The sequence below is a fragment of the Homarus americanus genome, unplaced genomic scaffold (genome assembly GCF_018991925.1).
Source record: "Homarus americanus isolate GMGI-L3 unplaced genomic scaffold, GMGI_Hamer_2.0 scaffold51859, whole genome shotgun sequence".
Taxonomy (NCBI): Eukaryota; Metazoa; Arthropoda; class Malacostraca; order Decapoda; family Nephropidae; genus Homarus; species Homarus americanus.
Window position 1 is genome coordinate 16,074,093 of NW_024711292.1, and position 19,628 is coordinate 16,093,720.

The window sequence follows — 19,628 nt, forward strand, 5'->3', positions numbered from 1 at the left end:
TTTGAAAACTAACACCCTCGCGCGGATAGAACATCGATTGTCGGTCAGTCATGTGAGATGGGCCTAAAACTGACTAACGTAGATGATGACTATGATGACTTAACACAGGTGATGACTTAAGCAGATGGTGACTAACATAACCAGAATCAAGGTCACTTCTCGTCATTATATAATTTATCTTGTAATGATCATTGGTGATTCATAATAATTTTCTTTTTATGATTTTAACCTCTCCTTATGGCGAATATTTATTTAATTAATTATTCTAACCTTCATTCTATTCCTTCTTATAGTATATTAGATACTGTAAGTATCACGACCACGACCATGATTATAACAACCACGACCATGATTATATCAACCACGACTATGATTACAACAACCACGATTATGATTATAACAACCACGACCATGATTATAGCATCTACGACCATGAGTATAACACCTACGACCATGATTATAACAACCACGACTATGATTATAATAACCACGACTATGCTTATAGCAACCACGACTATGATTATAACACCCACGATCATGATTATAATAAGCACGATCATGATTATAACAACCACGACCATGATTATAACAACCACGACCATGATTATTTCATATACTATAGGAATAGCCGTGTGTCTGTGTGTGTGTGTCTGTTCTGGGCAGCCGAAACGGCACAATCGTTTTTCATGAAACTTGGTGGAAAAATCACAAAAAATTCGTAGAGTGGAACAAACCTGGTCCCATGTCTGAGGTTTCTTTAGGAAGACATTAATTAACCATTTTATTTATGATGGCAAATGATGTCGCTGTACGCTGCCAGCCTTCCGGCGGTTGCACGCTAGCCAAGCACGAGCGTTCGAACTTTCACGCTTTGGTAAACTGTACCACCGGACTCGCCACCGGGCATGAAGTGCCCACAATCACTTGTCCTTGACTAGAGGAAGACGTTATTGAGAGCCATCGTGGATGGTTCCATCTTCCCTCGAGGGAGGACGTCGGATATATTTTCGTTCTCCCTCAATGGGTCCCTGCTCATTATCATTCACCGCTCATCGACAGGACTTACTTGGCAGAGCAATTTAACATAGCCTCTGGTCTCATCTTAGCTACAGTGATTAAATTACGATGATATACACTTGGAACTGTATCTGAGGTAGTTCCTAAATAAATGGATAACAGACAATTGGGTTTCGCTACTAAAACCCTATATAATATACATGTTCCAGCCTCATTAACCCAGAAGGAATCAATGGTTAAAGGGACAGATCAGCTGTCAGTGAGGGTCCATCACCTGGGGTGGACCCAACTGTCCGTGAAGGTTTTTTAGATGGGGTGGGCCCAGCTGTCCTTGAGGCTCCATCACTTGGTGTGAACCCAGCTGTCCGTGAAGGTCCATCACCTTGAATGGACTCACCTGCCCCAGAAGGTCCTTCTATCTGGGGTGGATCCAGTTGTCTTTGAGGGTCCACCACGTGGGGTGCACTCAGCAGTCCACGAGGGTCCATTACCTGGGGTGGACCCTGTTGTCCATGATGGTCCTTCACCTGGTGTGGACCCAGCTGTCAGTGATGGTCTTTCACCTGGGGTGGACCCAGCTGTCAGTGATGGTCTTTCACCTGGTGTGGACCCAGCTGTCCCTGAAGATAATTCACCCGGTGTGGACTCAGGTGTCCCCGAAGTTTCTTCATCTGGGGTGGACCCAGCTGTCAGTGATGGTCCTTCACCTGGGGTTGACCCAGCTTTCAGTGATGGTCCTTCACCTGTGGTGGACTCAACTGTCAGTGATGTGTCCTCCACCTTGGGTGGACCCAGCTGTCAGTGACGGTCCATCACTTGGGGTGGACCCAGCTGTCAGTGGAGGTCCTTCAACTAAGATGGACCCAGCTGTTAGTGAGGGTCCATCACCTGGGGTGGACCCAGCTGTCAGTGGAGGTCCTTCAACTAAGATGGACCCAGCTGTTAGTGAGGGTCCATCACCTGGGGTGGACCCAGCTGTCCCTGAAGGTAATTCACCTGTGGTTGACCCAGCTATCCATGTAGGTACATCACATGGAGTGAACCCAGGTGGCCGCGATGGTCCTTCACCTCAGGTGGAACCAGCTGTCATTGAGGGTCCATCACCTGGGGTGGACACAGCTGTCCGTGAAGGTCCATTACCTGGGGAGGACCCAGCTGTCAGTGGGGTCTTTCACCTGGGGTGGATCCAGCTGTCCGTGAAGGTCCTTCACCTGGGGTGGACCCAGCTGTCCGTGATCGTTCTTCACCTGGGGTGGACCCAGCTGTCAGTGAGGGTCACTCACCTGGGATGGACCCAGCTGTCCGTGAGGGTCCTTCATGTGAGGTGGTTCCTTGCTGTTCGTAAAGGTTCATTACTTGGGATGGACTCAGCTGTCCGTGATGGTACTTCAACTGGGGTGGACCCAACTGTCCGTGAAGGTCCACCGTCTGGGGTGGACCCAGCTATCCGTTATGGTCTTTCACCTGGGGTGGACCCATCTGCCCCTGAAGGTAATTCACCTATGGTGAACTTAGCCCATGAAGGAACATCACCTGGGGTGGATCCAGCTATCCGTGATGGTCCATCACCTGGGGTGGACCCAGCTGTCCGTAATGGTCCATCACCAGGGGTGGACCCTTCTGTTCATGAAGGTCCATCACCTGGGGTGAATCCAGCTGTCAGCGGGGTCTTTCACCTGGGGTGGACCCAGCTGTCCGTGAAGGTCCTTTACCTGGGGTGGACCCAGCTCTCCTTGAGGCTCCATCACCTGGGGTGGACCTTACTGTCCGTAATGGTCTATCAAATGGCGTGAAGCCAGCTGTCCGTGAAGGTCCTTTACCTGAGGTGGACCCAGCAGTCAGTGAGGTTCCATCACCAGGGGTTGACCCAGCTGTCTGTGAAGGTCCTTTACCTGGGGTTGACCCAGCTGTTGTTAAGGATCCATCACCTGGGGTGGACCCAGCTGTCTGTGAAGGTCCTTTACCTGGGGTTGACCCAGCTGTTGTTAAGGATCCATCACCTGGGGTGGACCTAGCTGTCCATAATGGTCCATCACTTGGTGTGAAGCCAGCTGTTCGTGAAGGTCCATCACTTGGGGTGAACCCAGCTGTCCGTGAGTTCTCAACCCCTGGGGTGAACCCAGCTATCGGTGAGGGCCCATCACCTGCGGTGGACGAAGCTGTGCGAAAGGTTCCAGCTCCTGGGATGGACCCAGCTGCCAGTGAGGGACCATCACCTGAGGGGGACCAAGCTGTCTGTAACTGTTCATCACCTTGGATGGACTCAGCTGCCCCAGAAGGTCCTTCTACCTGGGGTGGATCCAGTTGTCTTTGAGGGTCCATCACGTTGGGTGCACTCAGCTGTCTACGAGGGAACATTGCCTGGGGCGGACCCAACTGACTGTGATGGTCCTTCATCTGGGGTGGACCCAGCTTTCAGTGAAGGTCCATCAATTGGGGTGGACCCAGCGGTCCACGAGGGACTTTTACCTGGGGTGGACCGAGTTGTCATTGAGGGTCCCTTACCTGGGATGGACCCTGCTGTTCTTGAGGGTCCTTCACGTGAGATGGGGCCCAGCTGTTCGTGAAGGTCCATCACTTGGGATAGACCCAGCATTCCGTGATGGTCCTTCACCTGGGGTGGACCCAACTGTCCGTGAAGGTCCACCATCTGGGGTGGACCCAACTGTCAGTTAAGGTCCATCACCAGGGGTGGACCAAGCTGTCAGTGATGGTCCTTCACGTGGGAGAACTCAACTGTCCGTGACGTGTCCTCCACCTGGGGTGGAGCCAGCTGTCCGTGGTCCTTCACCTGGGGTGGACCCAGTTGTCCGTGATGGTCCTTCACCTGGGGTGGACCCAGTTGTCCATGATGGTCCTTCACCTGGGGTGGACTCAGTTGTCAGTGGAGGTCCTTCGCCTGGGGTGGACCCAAGTATCAGTGAGGGTCCATCACCTGTGGTGGACTCAGCTGTCAGTGGAGGTCTATCACCAGGGGTGGACCCAACTGTCAGTGATGGCCCTTCACCTAGGGTGGACTCAACTGTACGTGATGTGTCCTCCACCTGGGGCGGACCCAACTATCAGTGAGGGTCCATCACCTGTGGTGGACTCAGCTGTCAGTGGAGGTCTATCACCAGGGGTGGACCCAACTATCAGTGAGGGTCCATCACCTGTGGTGGACTCAGCTGTCAGTGGAGGTCTATCACCAGGGGTGGACCCAACTGTCAGTGATGGCCCTTCACCTAGGGTGGACTCAACTGTACGTGATGTGTCCTCCACCTGGGGCGGACCCAACTATCAGTGAGGGTCCATCACCTGTGGTGGACTCAGTTGTCAGTGGAGGTCCTTCGCCTGGGGTTGACCCAGCTGTCCGTGATGGTCCTTCACCTGGGGTGGACCCAGCTGTCCGTGAAGGTCCATCACCTGGGGTGGACCCAGGTGTCAGTGGGGGTCCTTCACCTGGGGTAGACCCAGCTGTCCGTGAAGGTCCTTCACCTGGGGTAGACCCAGCTGTCCGTGAAGGTCCTTCACCTGGGGTGGATCCAGCTGTCCGTGATGGTCCTTCACCTGGGGTTGACCGAGCTGTCCGTGATTGTCCTTCACCTGGGGTGGACCCAGCTGTCCATGAGGCCTTTTATCTGGGATGGACCCAGCTGTCCGTGAGGGTCCTTCACGTGAGGTGGGGCCCAGTTGTTCGTGAAGGTCCACCACTGGGGATAGACCCAGCATTCCGTGATGGTCCTTCATCTAGAGTGGACCAAACTGTCCGTGAAGGTCAATCACCTCGAGTGGACCCCAATACCCGTGAGGGTTCATCACCTAGGCTGGACCCAGCTGTCAGTGATGATCCTTCACCATTGGGTGGACTCAGCGGTCTGCGAAGGTCCATCAACTGAGGTGGACCCAGCTGTCCCCAAAGGTCTTTCACTTGATGTAGACCCAGCTGTCCCTGAAGGTTCTTCACCTGGGATGGACCCAGCTGTCTTTGAAGGTCTATCACCTGGGGTGGACCCAGCTGTCCATGATGGTCCTTCACCTGATGTGGACCCAGCTGTCTCTGAAGGTAATTCACCTGGGCAGGACTCAGCTGTCCCAGAAGGTTCTTCATTTGGGGTGGACCCAGCTGTCCGTGAGGGTCCATCACCTGGTGTGAACCCAGCTGTCCGTGAGGGTCCATCACCTGGGGTGAACTCAGCTCTCCGGGAGGGCCGATCACCTGGGGCGTACCCAGCTGTCCTTGAAGTTCCATCACCTGCGGTGGACCAAGCTGGCAGTGAGGGTTCATCACCTTAGGTGGAGTCAGCTGTCCCCGAAGGTCTATCACCTAAGGTGGATCCTGCTGTCCATGTGGGTCCACTTCCTGGGATGGACCGAGCTGTCCCAGAAGGTCCATCACTTGGCTTGGACCCAGCTGTCCCAAAAGGTTCAATACTTGGGATGGACCCAGCTGTCCGTAATGGTCCATCACCTGGGGTGGACCCAGCTGTCCGTAATGGTTCTTCACCTGGGTGGACGCAGCTGTCCGTGAGGGTCCATCACCTGGGATGGACCCAGCTGTCCGTGAAGGTCCATCACCTGAGGTGGACCAAGGTGTCCGTGAGGGTCCATTCCCTGGGGTACACCCAGCTGTCCCTGAAAGTCCACCACCTGTTATGGACCCAGCTGTCCGTAATGATCCATCACCTCGGACGGACCCAGCTGTCTGTGAAGGTCCATCATCTGGCGTGGACCCATTTGTCCGTAATGGTCAATCACCTTAAGTGGACCAATGTGTCCCTGAAGGTCAATAACCTGGGGTGGAAGCAGTTGTCCGTAATGGTCCATCACCTGGGGTGAGCTCAGCTGTCAGTGGAGGTCCATCATTTGGGGTTGACCCAGCTGTCCGTAATGGTCCATCACCTGGGGTGAGCTCAGCTGTCAGTGGAGGTCCATCACCTGTGGTGGTCCCAGCTGTCCCGGAAAGTGCATCACCTAGGGTGGACCCAGCTCTCCGAGAAGGTCCATCACTTGGGGTGGTTCCTGCTGCCCTTGAAAGTGCATCACCTGGGGTGGAACCAGCTGTCCGTGAAGATCCATCACCTGGGGTGGACCCAGCTGTCCGTGAGGGCCCATCACCTTGGGTGGAACCATCTGTCAGTGAGGGTCCATCACCTGGGGTGGACCCAGCTCTCTCTAATTGTCCACCACTTTGGGTGGACCCAACTGTCAGTGAGGGTTTATCGCCTGGGGTGGACCCAGCTGTCAGTGAGGGTCCTTCACCAGGCGGTGTACCCAGCTGTCCGCGATGGTACTTCACCTGGGGTGAACCCAGCTGTCCGTAATGGTCCGTCACCTGGGTTGAACCAACTGTCAGTGTAGGTCCATCACTTGGGGTGGACCCAGCTCTCCGTGTGGGTTCATATCCTGGAGTGGACTAAGTTATCCGTGTGTGTCCATCACCTAGGGTCGACCAAGCTGTCCGTAATGGTCCATCACCTGGGGTGGACCCATGTGTGCCTGAAGGTCCATCACCTGGGTTGGACCCAGCTGTCCGTAAAGGTCGACCAATTGGGGTGAAACCAGCTGTCCGTGAAGGCCTATCACCTGGGATGGAGACAGCTGTCCGTGAGGGTCCATCACCTCGGGTGGACCCAGCTGTCCGTAAAGGTCGACCAATTGGGGTGAAACCAGCTGTCCGTGAGGGCCTATCACCTGGGATGGAGACAGCTGTCCGTGAGGATCCATCACCTCGGGTGGACTGAGTTATCCATGTGTGTCCATCACCTGGGGTGGGCCCAGTTGTCCATGTGTGTCCATCACCTGGGGTGGACCCAGTTATCCATGTGTGTCCAACACCTGGGGTGGGCCCAGTTGTCCATGTGTGTCCAACACCTGGGGTGGACCCAGCTGTTAGTGATGGTCCTCCACCTGTGGTGGACACAACTGTTCGTGATGGCCCTTTACCTGGGGTGGTTCTAGCTGTCCGTGACTGTCCATCACCTGGGGTGATCCCATCTGCCAGTGATGGTCCTTCACCTAGGGTGGACCCAACTGTCAGTTAAGGTCCATCACCTGTGGTGGACGCAGCTGTCCCCGAAGGTCTAGCACCTGATATAGTCCCTACTGTCCGTGAGTGTATATATCCTGGGGTGAACCCAGTTGTCCGTGAGGGCCCATCACCTGAGGCTAAGCCTATAATGCTAGAAATAGGCTACTCTTTTATGGAGCGAGAACCTGAACGGAAGTCCAAACTTTCACTTAAGTATGAAGGTCCATTCCACATTATCGCCAAAGAATCGGGCAACAAATTAAATATTTTGAAGCCAAATTCACAAACTTCAGTTGTAGTACATGCGGACAGACTTAAAAGGGGCTACCTAGATTTATTCCCCAGGAATGGTAATGATTTCCCTGACACAACTGTTCGAACAGTAAACATGTCAAGTACACACTGTGTACCTAATACTTATTGTTTAAAATTACGTTCAGCGAAACGTATATAATTATTTTCCTAACATTTCTACAATGGTATTATCACAAACTGTAAATCTTCAGCTACTTCGTCTCAACACCCTTCACAAGAATATCGTCGCAGCTACACGCTCTATTCCCTCATCTCAAGATGATCTGGTCTAAAGGTGCTTTCTCAAACGCGAAGAGAGCGAAGATTATTTAATTTTGATCACGATAACCTTCAGTGATTATTTCTGAGTCTAATCATTTGTCTAAAATTTTTTATACTTTAATTAATTCAGTGCCTGCACTGGAATGGCTCATTTCTTTTTCCGAGTATTTGCATGCTGCTGAAACTTCAGCTCAAGCTTTATTTAATAACAAAAACGAACTAATTGCAAGTATTGTTGATGCAGGGTTAGGACGTGTGGATGCACACCTTGTGCCTGTGAAGATTCTTCTTGAAGCTTTACAAATACTCAAGACGAATTACCATTTAACTCCTATTTTCACAGAACATGAGATCGAATACTATTACCCTCTGTTAGAGTCAACTCTCACGCACAACGCTATCTTCATCCACATACCTATGCTAGGGCAACGCAAATTTAATGCATGGGATTTAGAACCCTTCCCTTTGTATTCTAATGACACGCTGTTTACTCTGAATAAACCAACCAAACTTTTGCTAATTGATGAAGACTACTCTTTCTTAGCAGTGGATGATCCTAGGGTATTATCACGGTGTAAGTCGTCATACTTATATTTACACGTATGCCCAGCATATACGTTCGCGTTTATTCCTGCTGCAGAAGGAATACGTGAATTGCGATCATATAAACTAACGTTTGCATAGCGCTAAAACAATGTTGTTATACATCGATTTCCAAGAAAACTGTGTTTCATGCGCGTCTACATAATGTGCAGTATTTTTTCTTTCCTGGAGAAACTAATGTCATTTTACGGTGCAAGGATGATGGTAAACAATTAGTTGTGAAAGGTTATTATAAGGCTCCGGATTACAGCGAAATCACCTGTAGTTCTTCGAAGACCTTGCCTTCCCATCATTATTTTGCATTAAATTTAAATCTAATTTCAGATTTGATTATTTTGTATCAGGTTCCTAATTTGACTCTTAGCGAATTCAATATTGTGTCAGATGAATTAAAAGTTATTTCTTATCTGAAGAAGTCACATTTTACTAATCTAGAAGATCAACTGCCATTTTAATTTTCATTTGCTATACCCAGTTTTACTGTTCCCACTATTGTGTTAATATTGTCAGTAATATTTCTGTTTTGTTATTATAAGTCCGTATCTTCCAAGTTTGCCATTGTATATAATATACTCTCCCGTAAGGCACTTCAGACTAGTGCTCCAGTAACTGCTGAACCCCAGGTTGCCAATTTAGTGTCTTCACACTTATGTTTGTAACAAGGGTAGGTGTATGTATAGGGTTTTCTGCGAGACTAGTTAGTTCCTCGTAGAAGCTCAGAAGATGGTGACCGAACGATGTATTATCCCTGTCTATGAGACAGTAGCACTTATATAAATGCGGGTTAATACATTTGTGTTATATCACTATATCAATTCCTGTAATTTTCCATAAGCTGTGAGGTATGCTGTGAGCCTGCTCCAAGAGAGCTGACCTAGGATATACTGGAGACACCCCTTGAGAGACAAAAATACTCATCACGTGCTCTGAACATGTTAGAGGAAGACGAAACTTAACTGGGCTAAATTTTGGTTCGAACCAAAGCTTAGTCCAATTAAGCTCCGTCCTCCACACTCACAGCTTTCAGTGTTAATTATGGTATTCTCCTTATTGAAGTTTACAAACTTTATTTTTATAAATAAATGGAGAAAAGACCATTTGGGTTTTGACCACTTAATCAACAAACTTTTTATGGGTCCAAGTTCAGCTATCTACCCAAGGATACATAAAATAGCGGCAGATACAATACAAACAGAAGGAAAAGACATCTTATCTACGCCAACTTGCCCACACTGTTGAGGCTGATCCAGTCCCGCATGTTTACAGTCACGTGGCCGCTCCTGGCTTCTTGATAAACATGCTGCCGGTCATAACGAGTGTTATCAGGACTCCAGCAGTGAAGACGGCCGTAATTGCCTAGAAGTCCAGGTCCTCCACCACATAATGATCAGGGAATTGTAGTCTCCCAACCTAATGGTGTTCTTCTAGCCTTTCCTGAACAGCAGGGACCCATTTCCATGGAGTTGTCACTTAACTCTCCTAGCTGAGACCTCCAAATGCAGCAGCTCCATTGTGGCCATCGCATTGGTGAAAGGATGGTTGCGAATATCTGCCACAATCCTCGTGTCATCTGCTGGGCTGGTTAGTCTAGGCCGTCCTAGTCTGGGAAGATCTGTTAAATTATCTAACTCTTTAAACTGCTGTAACCAACACCACATTGTCGATCTTGGGACTCCCATCTGCATTGTGATCTCGCGGATACTTAATCCGGCGTTATGCATGCTACGAATTGCCCTCTCTGGGAGATATCGTGGTGTTGGTCTCCCATGGTTGTAGTTAGTGGAATGACCGAAGGGTTGCTGCTGTATGACCACGGCATAACTTAGGATAAGTTATAGGTTGTGGTGAATGTCATTAATTGTCTCCAGAATCGTTATTTTCATATTAAAATATACGAGCATGTGCAATGAGACTGGCGTCATTAATAGTTTCAATAAAAGCAATAGGAGAGGGATAATATACCCACAACCACCGGTCTTCATTATGAGCCTCTCTACTGTGAATGTAGTGTTTTATATATTATCTGTCCTCCCGGCACTCACATAAGAGAAATATTATCACCAATAAATGGTGTAGTTCAAAGTGGAGGAGCACATAGACGCGCTCTAAAATGGATTGTTCCTATTATTCAGGAGTCTAGGAGACACAATTAGTTTATTAATTTGCCCCACGAGGGGGCTAATTTATTGGGCAGTGGGCACCCCCTTGCATCCTGTGTAAGGTGAAGCACAAGCAGACACAATGTGTGGTTGTTTTTTTCTTTTTTATTAAAAGTGTGTTTGTTGCATTTAAGTAATTTATTTCTCCTAAGACATAAAATTTTATATTCTTATCATTATACTTATGTACAGAAGCAAGGTTGTTTTACATAGATACAAATATTACATTAAAACTCGAAAGTATGGTGTGGTAGACATGAGTGATCGAGGCATTGTGTTTTAGCTACTGACAGACAGTGGCCAATATCTCTGATAATATTATAATGAAGTATAAAATGCATTTTACCATTATACCATTGATCATCGGTAAATTGTGTAGTTCATAGAGGATATGCACATAGAGACGCCATATACTAGACTGTTCACATAAACGGGGTTTCTGGCACAGCCTGTGTGTTTGTGCGTGTATGTCTCCGACGGTGCCATATAACCAAGCTAGCCCAAACTGCCTGGCACAGGACTTTTGGCCGGGACTGTACATACAACTAACACTGGATAGAGCACCCAAACAGGTAGTAAGATGATAACTGGCGAAAAAAAAACCCCGATAGATACATAAATAAGAAAAAAAAAACATTAATATATTTATACGGCTATAATATGATATTGATGTGATTGATATTTGATTGATATTATACGGCAAAATAAGATATGTCTGTAGGTATTTTGGTGGTCATATTGGATTTACGCAAGTTAAGCATATTTCGCCAAGGTAAATTCGGGTACATTTTTAATATGTTGTTCCTTGCACTTTTCTATAAAGTATTTTAGAGAAATAAATCCTATTGCAATTTGTGGTGGGTCTAACCATATTTGACTAGACTATTTCCTTATTACATAAAATGTATAGCTTGTCTTCCATAAAACTTGAAAGACTTAATTTTTCTTAGCGTTTTCATTCAAACCATTTGTATGGCACACTTTTTTTTCACTTTCACTTCTCTTGTTACTATTTGTGTCTTTACCAGCCATGAGGAGACTAAAGGGTGGGTATTCGGGACCTCTCATCTGCAATGACGAATGGGAGAAACCTCTTTATGAAACATCTTACCTACTAAGGATGAAGCTTAATGTTACAGAACACACACACACACACACACACACAAAGTGTAACTTTATGTGATGCATTGTCTGACTTGGGGTGGCTTTGAGCGAACATACACTTGATATTACAATTTATGTATCCTTCCTGTCCATGATTTACAACAATAACTGTAGGGCAAAAGTTACAATATTATACTAATAACACTGTAATATATTGATACTATGAATAGTTACCAAGATACAGAGCACGATGAACATAACATGTTAATGATAGTGAAGCCTGGAAGGATTCATATCATAACTTGTGTTTTCGCGCGTGTTGCCCCGTGAGAGTTACCGTGGGCCTCCCTGTGCCCAGGTGGGATGGTCAAAGTATTACACTATAAGTGTGTCAAATGAGGAGTGACTGATCCACATGTAATTTAAGGTTTTTGAAATATGTAGTAAAATTAAACACGCTTTTTCATATAGTTATGCAAATGAAGGGAAAATAAAAGATATACTAGATGGGGTGTGGTGGAAGCATCGTGGTCTGGCACACACACACACACACACACAAGCGCTGTAAACATCCTTGACCACCGAAGGGTCAAGACGTACCTGGCGCTCCTCTCGGAGCAGCCAGGTCAACTGTTAAGTTGGCCCATACCAACCCCCTCACCTGAACCCTCCTCCCCACCGGAATATCAACAAGTTCTCGCCAGAAGTTACAATTTCATTTAGGAAAGGAATGGAACCAGTGTTAAACAGAGGTGAACAGTGCTTAACTCAGTGAGAACAACTCAACACTAACAGTAGTACCCAAGTTAACCTTCACACAGTGAGGTCCCAGGTACCCAGTGATAACGGCCGGTGAGACCCAACAACAACCAGCGATGTGTTAATCCGTCTACGATAGGAAGGCCTAAGACCAAACCTCACTCATATAACACCATCTGTGAGGGAATTACTACACCACATGTCCCTCATAACACCATATGTGAGGGAATTACTACACCACGTCAAGTCCCTCATCACACCATCTGTGAGGGAATTACTACACCACGTGAGGTCCCTCATAACACCATCTGTGAGGGAACTACTACACCACGTGAGTCCCTCCTAACACCATCTGGGAGGGAGTTACTACACTACGAGTTTGCTGTTCAACACCTACATTAATCTGTATGTTCACTGTATGTTCCTTTACCTTTCTCTAATGAAGGCTTTTGTTAAACCACCAATGTATGTAATAAGTCATTTATGTCCAATGTATATTTTCAGCCTTCGGGCTGCAGAATTTTTTCAATAAACCGTTAATTATTATTATTATTATTATTAAACGATGTGTGGATTCACTGGGGGGTTTGGAAGTGTTTATTTCCATTCATAATTTCGTAACTACAACCTATGGTAATTTTTCTTCGTGTTCGTATAAAATGAAGATAATGCAGAGTATAAAATGACATATACAATACTTATACATAATGTCATCTATACAGCCGTACTATGACTGTGTGTGTTCGTGTGTGTGTTGCCTCGTGATAGTTAGAGTGGGCCCCCGTCCAGAAAGGACACTGTACTAACCTCCAGCACCGACCCAAGTGGGCTAGAGATTATGGTTTCCGACTGTACATATGGCCTTTTTAATTTTTTATTTTATTTTTCTTTCTTCTTTGCAATGTATTTTTTGCACATTTACTAAAGGATAAAAGATATTTATTGTAATGTAATTGCTTCTTTGCAATGTATTTGCTTTATAAAACAAAGGATAAGAAGATAACATAATTTCAATGTGATACATTTGCATGATATACAATTTTTTTTTGGTTTGGGGCGTGGCTAAGAACTTCACCTGACTTAACATGACTAGTTACGTCGCCCTTTCTTTTGTGTTTGTGGTGGTGTTGGTGTGTGGATTAGCGGATGTCATGCTTTTGATCTGACCTCATGTTTTGTAAGGTCACCCTGTGTACATAAACCTCTCTCAGTCCTTGTAATGCACTAGTTAAATTGAAATTGGAGAAAATAATGCTGATTGTTTCCGAATAATGCTGATTATTTCCGACGTCTACCAGCTATTAAGCACAAGACTGAAGCAATTTTTATATAGCAATTACATTACAATTAATATATTTTATCATTTAGTAAATGTGCAGAAAATACATTGCAAAGAAGAAAGAAAATAAAAATAAAATTAAAAAGGCCATATGTCCATTCGGCCAAATGTCCGTTCGGCCATTTGTCCGTTCGGTCTATTGTCCGCTCGGCCATTTGTCCGTCGGCTCGATGTCCGTTCGGTCAAATGTCCGTCGGTGAAACGTCCGTCGGCCAAATATCCTTCGGCCATCTGTCCGGCCTCGATGTAAGGTGTGTGTCCTCACTGAACTAATGACAACGCACAGCTTTCAATTTTGCTACTTAACTATTATTAATCGTAAAATTGTTTTTTTTTTCAGTAAAAATTTAAATCAATCGCAAATATTAACAAAATATATATTTCAAAACTCGAAGAAAAAGTTAAATATACGATAAAAATCGAGCTTAATTGTTAGAAAATATACAAATTAAAGTCTCTGCATCACACGTAAGAGAAACTACATTAAATACAAAACCAGCCAGATATTTGTTGTACGAGAAGCATACTTTGGAGGGCACCTCCAAGGTACGCTTCTTAAACGATTTTTACCCATTCACTGATTAAAAAAAAAATCTTGTTTTTAGCCTACAAATAAATGGCATATGACACCCTCCTAATTATTTATGGTACTGCCACTGAGCATTGCAGAATCACAACTATAGATCAGATGTATTAATGACTTAAGGTATCGTATGCTGAAGCGCGAGAAGAGTTACTCTAGTATTCTTATTTGCCACGTCAATGCTCTAGAATTTTTCCTTTAAATTTAACCATAAGCAGAGAATTCCAGGGAAAATAATTTTTATAACATCAAAGAAAGAAGTTAAAGTGCACATCAATGAAATTATGACGAGTCAATACATACATAAAAGAATGTTGGTGCTCAAAATACAATAGACAAAATACTATTCATTACATGCAAACAGCGAAAGGACTCACCCAACGGCATTGGTGAGTTCGTGTGAGGCGTTGAGACTGGGAACACTGTGCAGTGCCTCCTGCTGAAGTGTGGCTTGAGTGTGAGCCAATACCCGCACTCCACCCACACTCATGTTCTCCAACACCTGCAGCACAAATGCTGTATATATTATCAGAGGAAAATTCAATTTATGGTATTATATTGTCAGGAACTTTTTTCTATTATTTCCCAGATTAGTCCTAACTGGAAAGGAAAAGGGGCGCCCAGGATATGTTTAGATATATAACAATTACCCATATAAGAGATTTGACACTACTAATTTTTAAGTAAACAAGTCACAGTAAGATATATAATTTATTTAATGCCGTCTAACCAAAAAGCAAAGTACTATGGTATTTAAGTCAGTTCGCGTTTTCGCAGTTGAACAGAACAGTTAACTAAAAGGGAAACGCTGTAAGGAACTTTTAACTTAGACCTCTGAAATAAAAAAAAACTCTACTAATAATACCTCAATAATTAATAATGAGTAACAATGTGACTTGCAAATACTTATGTAAAATAAATCAGGCTGGAAAGAAGCTGTCAACTGAGTACCACAATGACCTCTCTTGTTGTGTAGTCGGCCTCCTCTTGGATAAATATTATGCTTCAGCCTCCTACAACCCAAAATCCACAAAAACTTAAACAGAGAAAAATTTTACAATGAATATTGTGTTGCCAGAGCAATAGAGGTGGGAACTGTGAAATATAACCAGACAGAAACAAAAAGTATGCGGTGAATCTTTGGTTTGAGGAGATGCAGATGTCCTTTGCTCCTCATGAACATCTTTGTATGGAAAATCTCCACCAACATTAGGGGCAGGATTTGAAGTCTCTAATTGAAAGGGAAACAATTATGGCATCATAGGATCAACACAGATGTTTGAAAGAAGCTATGGAAAAGAGTTAGTTACTTTGGAGGTGACGCCTAGTTTATGCCTCTTAAAAGCCGATGTTCATTCTGGAGAGATGGATCAGGATTTGGCATTTTAGAAGATTTTGGAGAACGTTACATATTTTAGAGTGAAAAAATCTTACAGCTTCCGGACAAGCCGACACTGCCACTCTATTGTTCTTGACTTTCGTTTACTGAAATGTTTGCACCTAGATTATCTCACCTGTACATTGTATAACTGTTCCGATACTTTGGCAAATTTATATTGTGATTCAAGAAGAGACTGATAGAAAATACCGATAAATTTACTTCAGAGTGAAAGCAAAAGGATTCAGAAAGAATTGTTTGAAAAACTTACTTCAGCTATCTGGGAACTGATCGTATCTTGTCATTTCACTGATAATATATATATATATATATATATATATATATATATATATATATATATATATATATATATATATATATATATATATATATATATATATATATATATATATATATATATTGTCACGTGCCTGTAGCTATGAATCAGATAGCGAGGAGATAATAATTTGTTAATTAGCATTATATTATTGTTCTTCAATTACTTAGGTTAATTATATATTTGTATATTAATATGCATCATTGTGTACTCATAATTTAAGTTCCAATCAAGTATTAATTAATTATATAATATCATAAATGTCTGGATCCGTGAGATGAGGCATTTCAATGCCACTTCATCGTAGCACAAATTGAGCATTGTCCATTGAATTCTCTAGCATGACCCTTGTCTAGTGCTTTATCAATCTTCTGCAATGCCCTAGGGGTATCAGGTATTCCATTAAATGCATTTGATTAGGCCTAGGAAGGGATCCTGAGTGACGAGAATCTCCTGTTTGGTAGGGACTAATCAATTTTAGTAGTGATTTTAACTATATATATATTTCGTATGTCTTGTATATATAATGTTAATCAACATTTGGTCTAATTCCTTACAACATATTTCATGCATCCTCTTATTTTAATATACACTTACTTATTCCATAAATTCTATTAATTTAATCTTCTCCCTTTAAAAGCTTATAAATTGATTAGATAATTATATTTCCCTTTTGTGATTCACTTATTTCAACTGTTCTTCTTTTTTTCAAGTACATTGGTGTAGGTATTTGGTGAGGATAATTATTTAGCATTCCCCTATTGTATTTATCAACTTGAGGTAAGTTATCAAAGCATAAAGAATAGTGGGATGGCGACAAGTGAGGCCTGTGTCCAGGCTACTTACTTTCATTGTTCGTCTCTCATATCAAGTGTTATTTTCATGAGGTGTTGTTTCATCGCTAAATAATGTTTTTGGATGCAAGTTGCTGTGTTCACAGTGTTCGTTTATATTGCTCCTGTTATTGTACACTGGTGGTTCTTATATCTTATTATTATAGATCATTTGGTTAATCCCTTGCTGTGTTTCACAGTTTGTGCATTTGATATTAATTTATTCTTCGTTAGCTTAGCTGCCGATTGCTTTTTTTCTTCTCGATTTGAGTTCAATATGTTTGACCTGTTTTGGCTTCACCTTCAGCCGAAGTACTGAGGTCATTTACTAAAGGCCGTTAATCCCTCGCTTCTTATTGATAAAGGCCGCTCTTCCATGAATAAAGTCTAGGTTAAGAGGCTGTCCTCAACTTCTGTATTGACAATGAAATCATAGCTGACGTCGGAAATTCAGAGGAAATTGTTACACCAAGTAATTTGGCCTGGGTTGAACTCAAAAGACTCGGTGGAGCCTGAAACTCTCAAACAACGAGGGTTTGACTCAAGTAGTAATAACAACATTCCGGTAGCAGACAAATGTCTCCAACGTGTTCCCTAAATTGTGAGGAAAAGAACCAGACAAATTCTTCTCTTTTTGAAAATTGCCCGACTAACAAAGTAGCCTGTTTCTCAATGGTCTCAACTTATTTATAGATCTTTCACTGAGCAATATTAGATGCTGTTTTCTGCCCTCTCCTGTGAGATCCAATGTCGAGACTATGCCCTTGTTAAGTCCGCGGTTTTTTGAGCATATAAACTTGTTCCTGACTACCGGCAACAGTTCATAACTGCGGGCAACAAACAGCATTGTGAGTTCTTCAGGTGAAGCAGGTCCTTTACAATCAGGAGTGGGTTAAGAAATGAGTCTGCCCATAGCAAGAACATGACAAGCTTGTTAGACTAATCACCTAGAGGTTAAGTATATCCCAGGCACGACATTCGAGCACACTTGATCAGAGGGAGACATCTTGTGCTCTACAGTGCTGGTCCAGTGTTGACCATTCATAACTAATAAATGCTAAATTACAGAATCGTAACCCCATAATCCCAGTGTACCATTTCCATTAATACATAACTTATCTACATCAGGTCCCTGCCTCTTGTCACTGAGCCAACCCTCAGGTTCTGCATCATACTGGGCCAGGTCATGGACAAGTGGATCTACTCTACTCTAGATTGCAGAGTGCCCAGGGATATGTCATCAGCGACTGTCTCAAGTTAAAAAAATTCTCACAGGTCCCCCCACTCACGCAGTGGGGTGGCCAGGCAATCAATTCTGGAGCTGTGTCCTGCCCACCAGTTGGAGCTGTTGCCCTGAATGCTTCCCCTCTTCTATGATATCAATACTGAACCATTTTACTGTTCTCCAGTTCCTTAGCTGGATCAAATTCAGTCAATCCATTCTGTTAAACTCTTAGAGGCACAGGCTCGGCACTATCTCTTACAAGATTCCGCTCCATTCTCGTTCATGCTATACTGATATGGGTGGCATGAACAGTTTGACCAGTGGGTATACCCCCCTTTATCCGTCTTTTTCACGGTCATCCCATAAGAATCCAGGCTATGTCACATTTAAAGGCAATGGAATAACTTGCCTGTAGAAGGGTCTCTCTATTAGTGAAATGACCTCGTTGTAGTCTTCACAATATTTGTGATCTATCTTGTCCCCTGTTGAGAAATAATACTGTGGTTAGAAGTAGAACTTTTGGGGTTGTTCCTGCATTAATGCTTGTTATCTTGACCTTTTAGTACAGGGGTAAAGACTAAATTAGTCAGTTTCCTCAGGACTATAGAGACCGAGATAAATGTATTCAAGCGGATATACTGATCTTGGTCTCAGTAGAATGTGATTCCCCTAATAACCTCCAGAGTGGTTCCGATGGAGATCAGGAATGATATCACTAGTTTTGGTTTATATCCATACTAGGGTAAGTTTGATTGAGCTACAAGCAGGGATCCTGGTATAGTAGGTTTCTCCAATAGGTCAGTTACTGAGAGACAGAAGCTGACAAGAATCAAGTTGCACCACTACACTAGGTCCTGGTGTATTGGCTGAAGTTCCGTCCTCCAATTCTCCTGCAATCACCCTTGGTTTGGTTCATCATCAAATTCTTCATTCCCCCAAACCTTTGCGGCGGGACCACCGTATCGCTCATGATGGGTGGATGGTCATTGGGTTAGGAAGACTTGTCCATAAAAATTTTATCCCCAGTTCTTTTGGCCTAGGATGAAGAAAAGACGATAGCTCTTACTGTCACTTGCCTGCATGATTGTCAGGTAGCGAGCGAACCCCAGTGTTAAACCATTCCTCTTAGCCCTATCCCAGTCATTGAAGAGCCCTTTAGTAGATGGTGTAAATTGTGTCGTTCACCCGCAAGACCCTCGTGATCGTGGTTGTTGCTAACGTATTGATTGGCTGACCCGTTATCCTGAAGCCATTCCTTGCGCGCATCACAGCGAAAAGAATATTTATCAAAAGCCTTAACCACTTTTCCTCAAGTGATTTTCCTACAGTGGTGCAGATCAGATCCAGAGTTTAAAATTTCCTTGATTTGTTTTAATCAAATGAAGCGCAAGCCTGAGTGCAACAGTGGGTCTTCAGCTATCACCCTCAGTCACAGGGGGGTGGTAGAGGTTTCACCAGACACTAAAACTCATGTTGCGCACCTTTGTCTGGAGACTGGGAAGGACTAGGACGAGGAGTTAGCTTTTCTTTTTTTTGTTTGCTGTTCAGGACTGGTAAAAATAAGTCTTCAGTTATAACTCAATCTGTGGACATGAACGGGCCTCTTAAAATTGATAAAGGTATTGGTTAGCAGGTGATCCAGAGCGCGACGCCCTTAGCTTCATATATTGGTCAATTCAAGGAGATTTAAATCTGGCTGTAGAAC

General features: G+C 44.3%; 1 protein-coding gene across 1 annotated transcript in view; it reads right to left on the bottom strand.

Annotated features, from left to right (window-relative positions):
* The window catches only part of LOC121853365 (thioredoxin domain-containing protein 6-like), a 464,042-nt gene that overhangs the window by 54,702 nt on the left and 389,712 nt on the right, over nt 1-19,628 (bottom strand). The window contains exon 10 of the mRNA XM_042347463.1: nt 14,528-14,652. Within this exon, the coding sequence (XP_042203397.1) occupies nt 14,528-14,652 (125 nt within the window). The remainder of the gene's footprint in view (nt 1-14,527; nt 14,653-19,628) is intronic.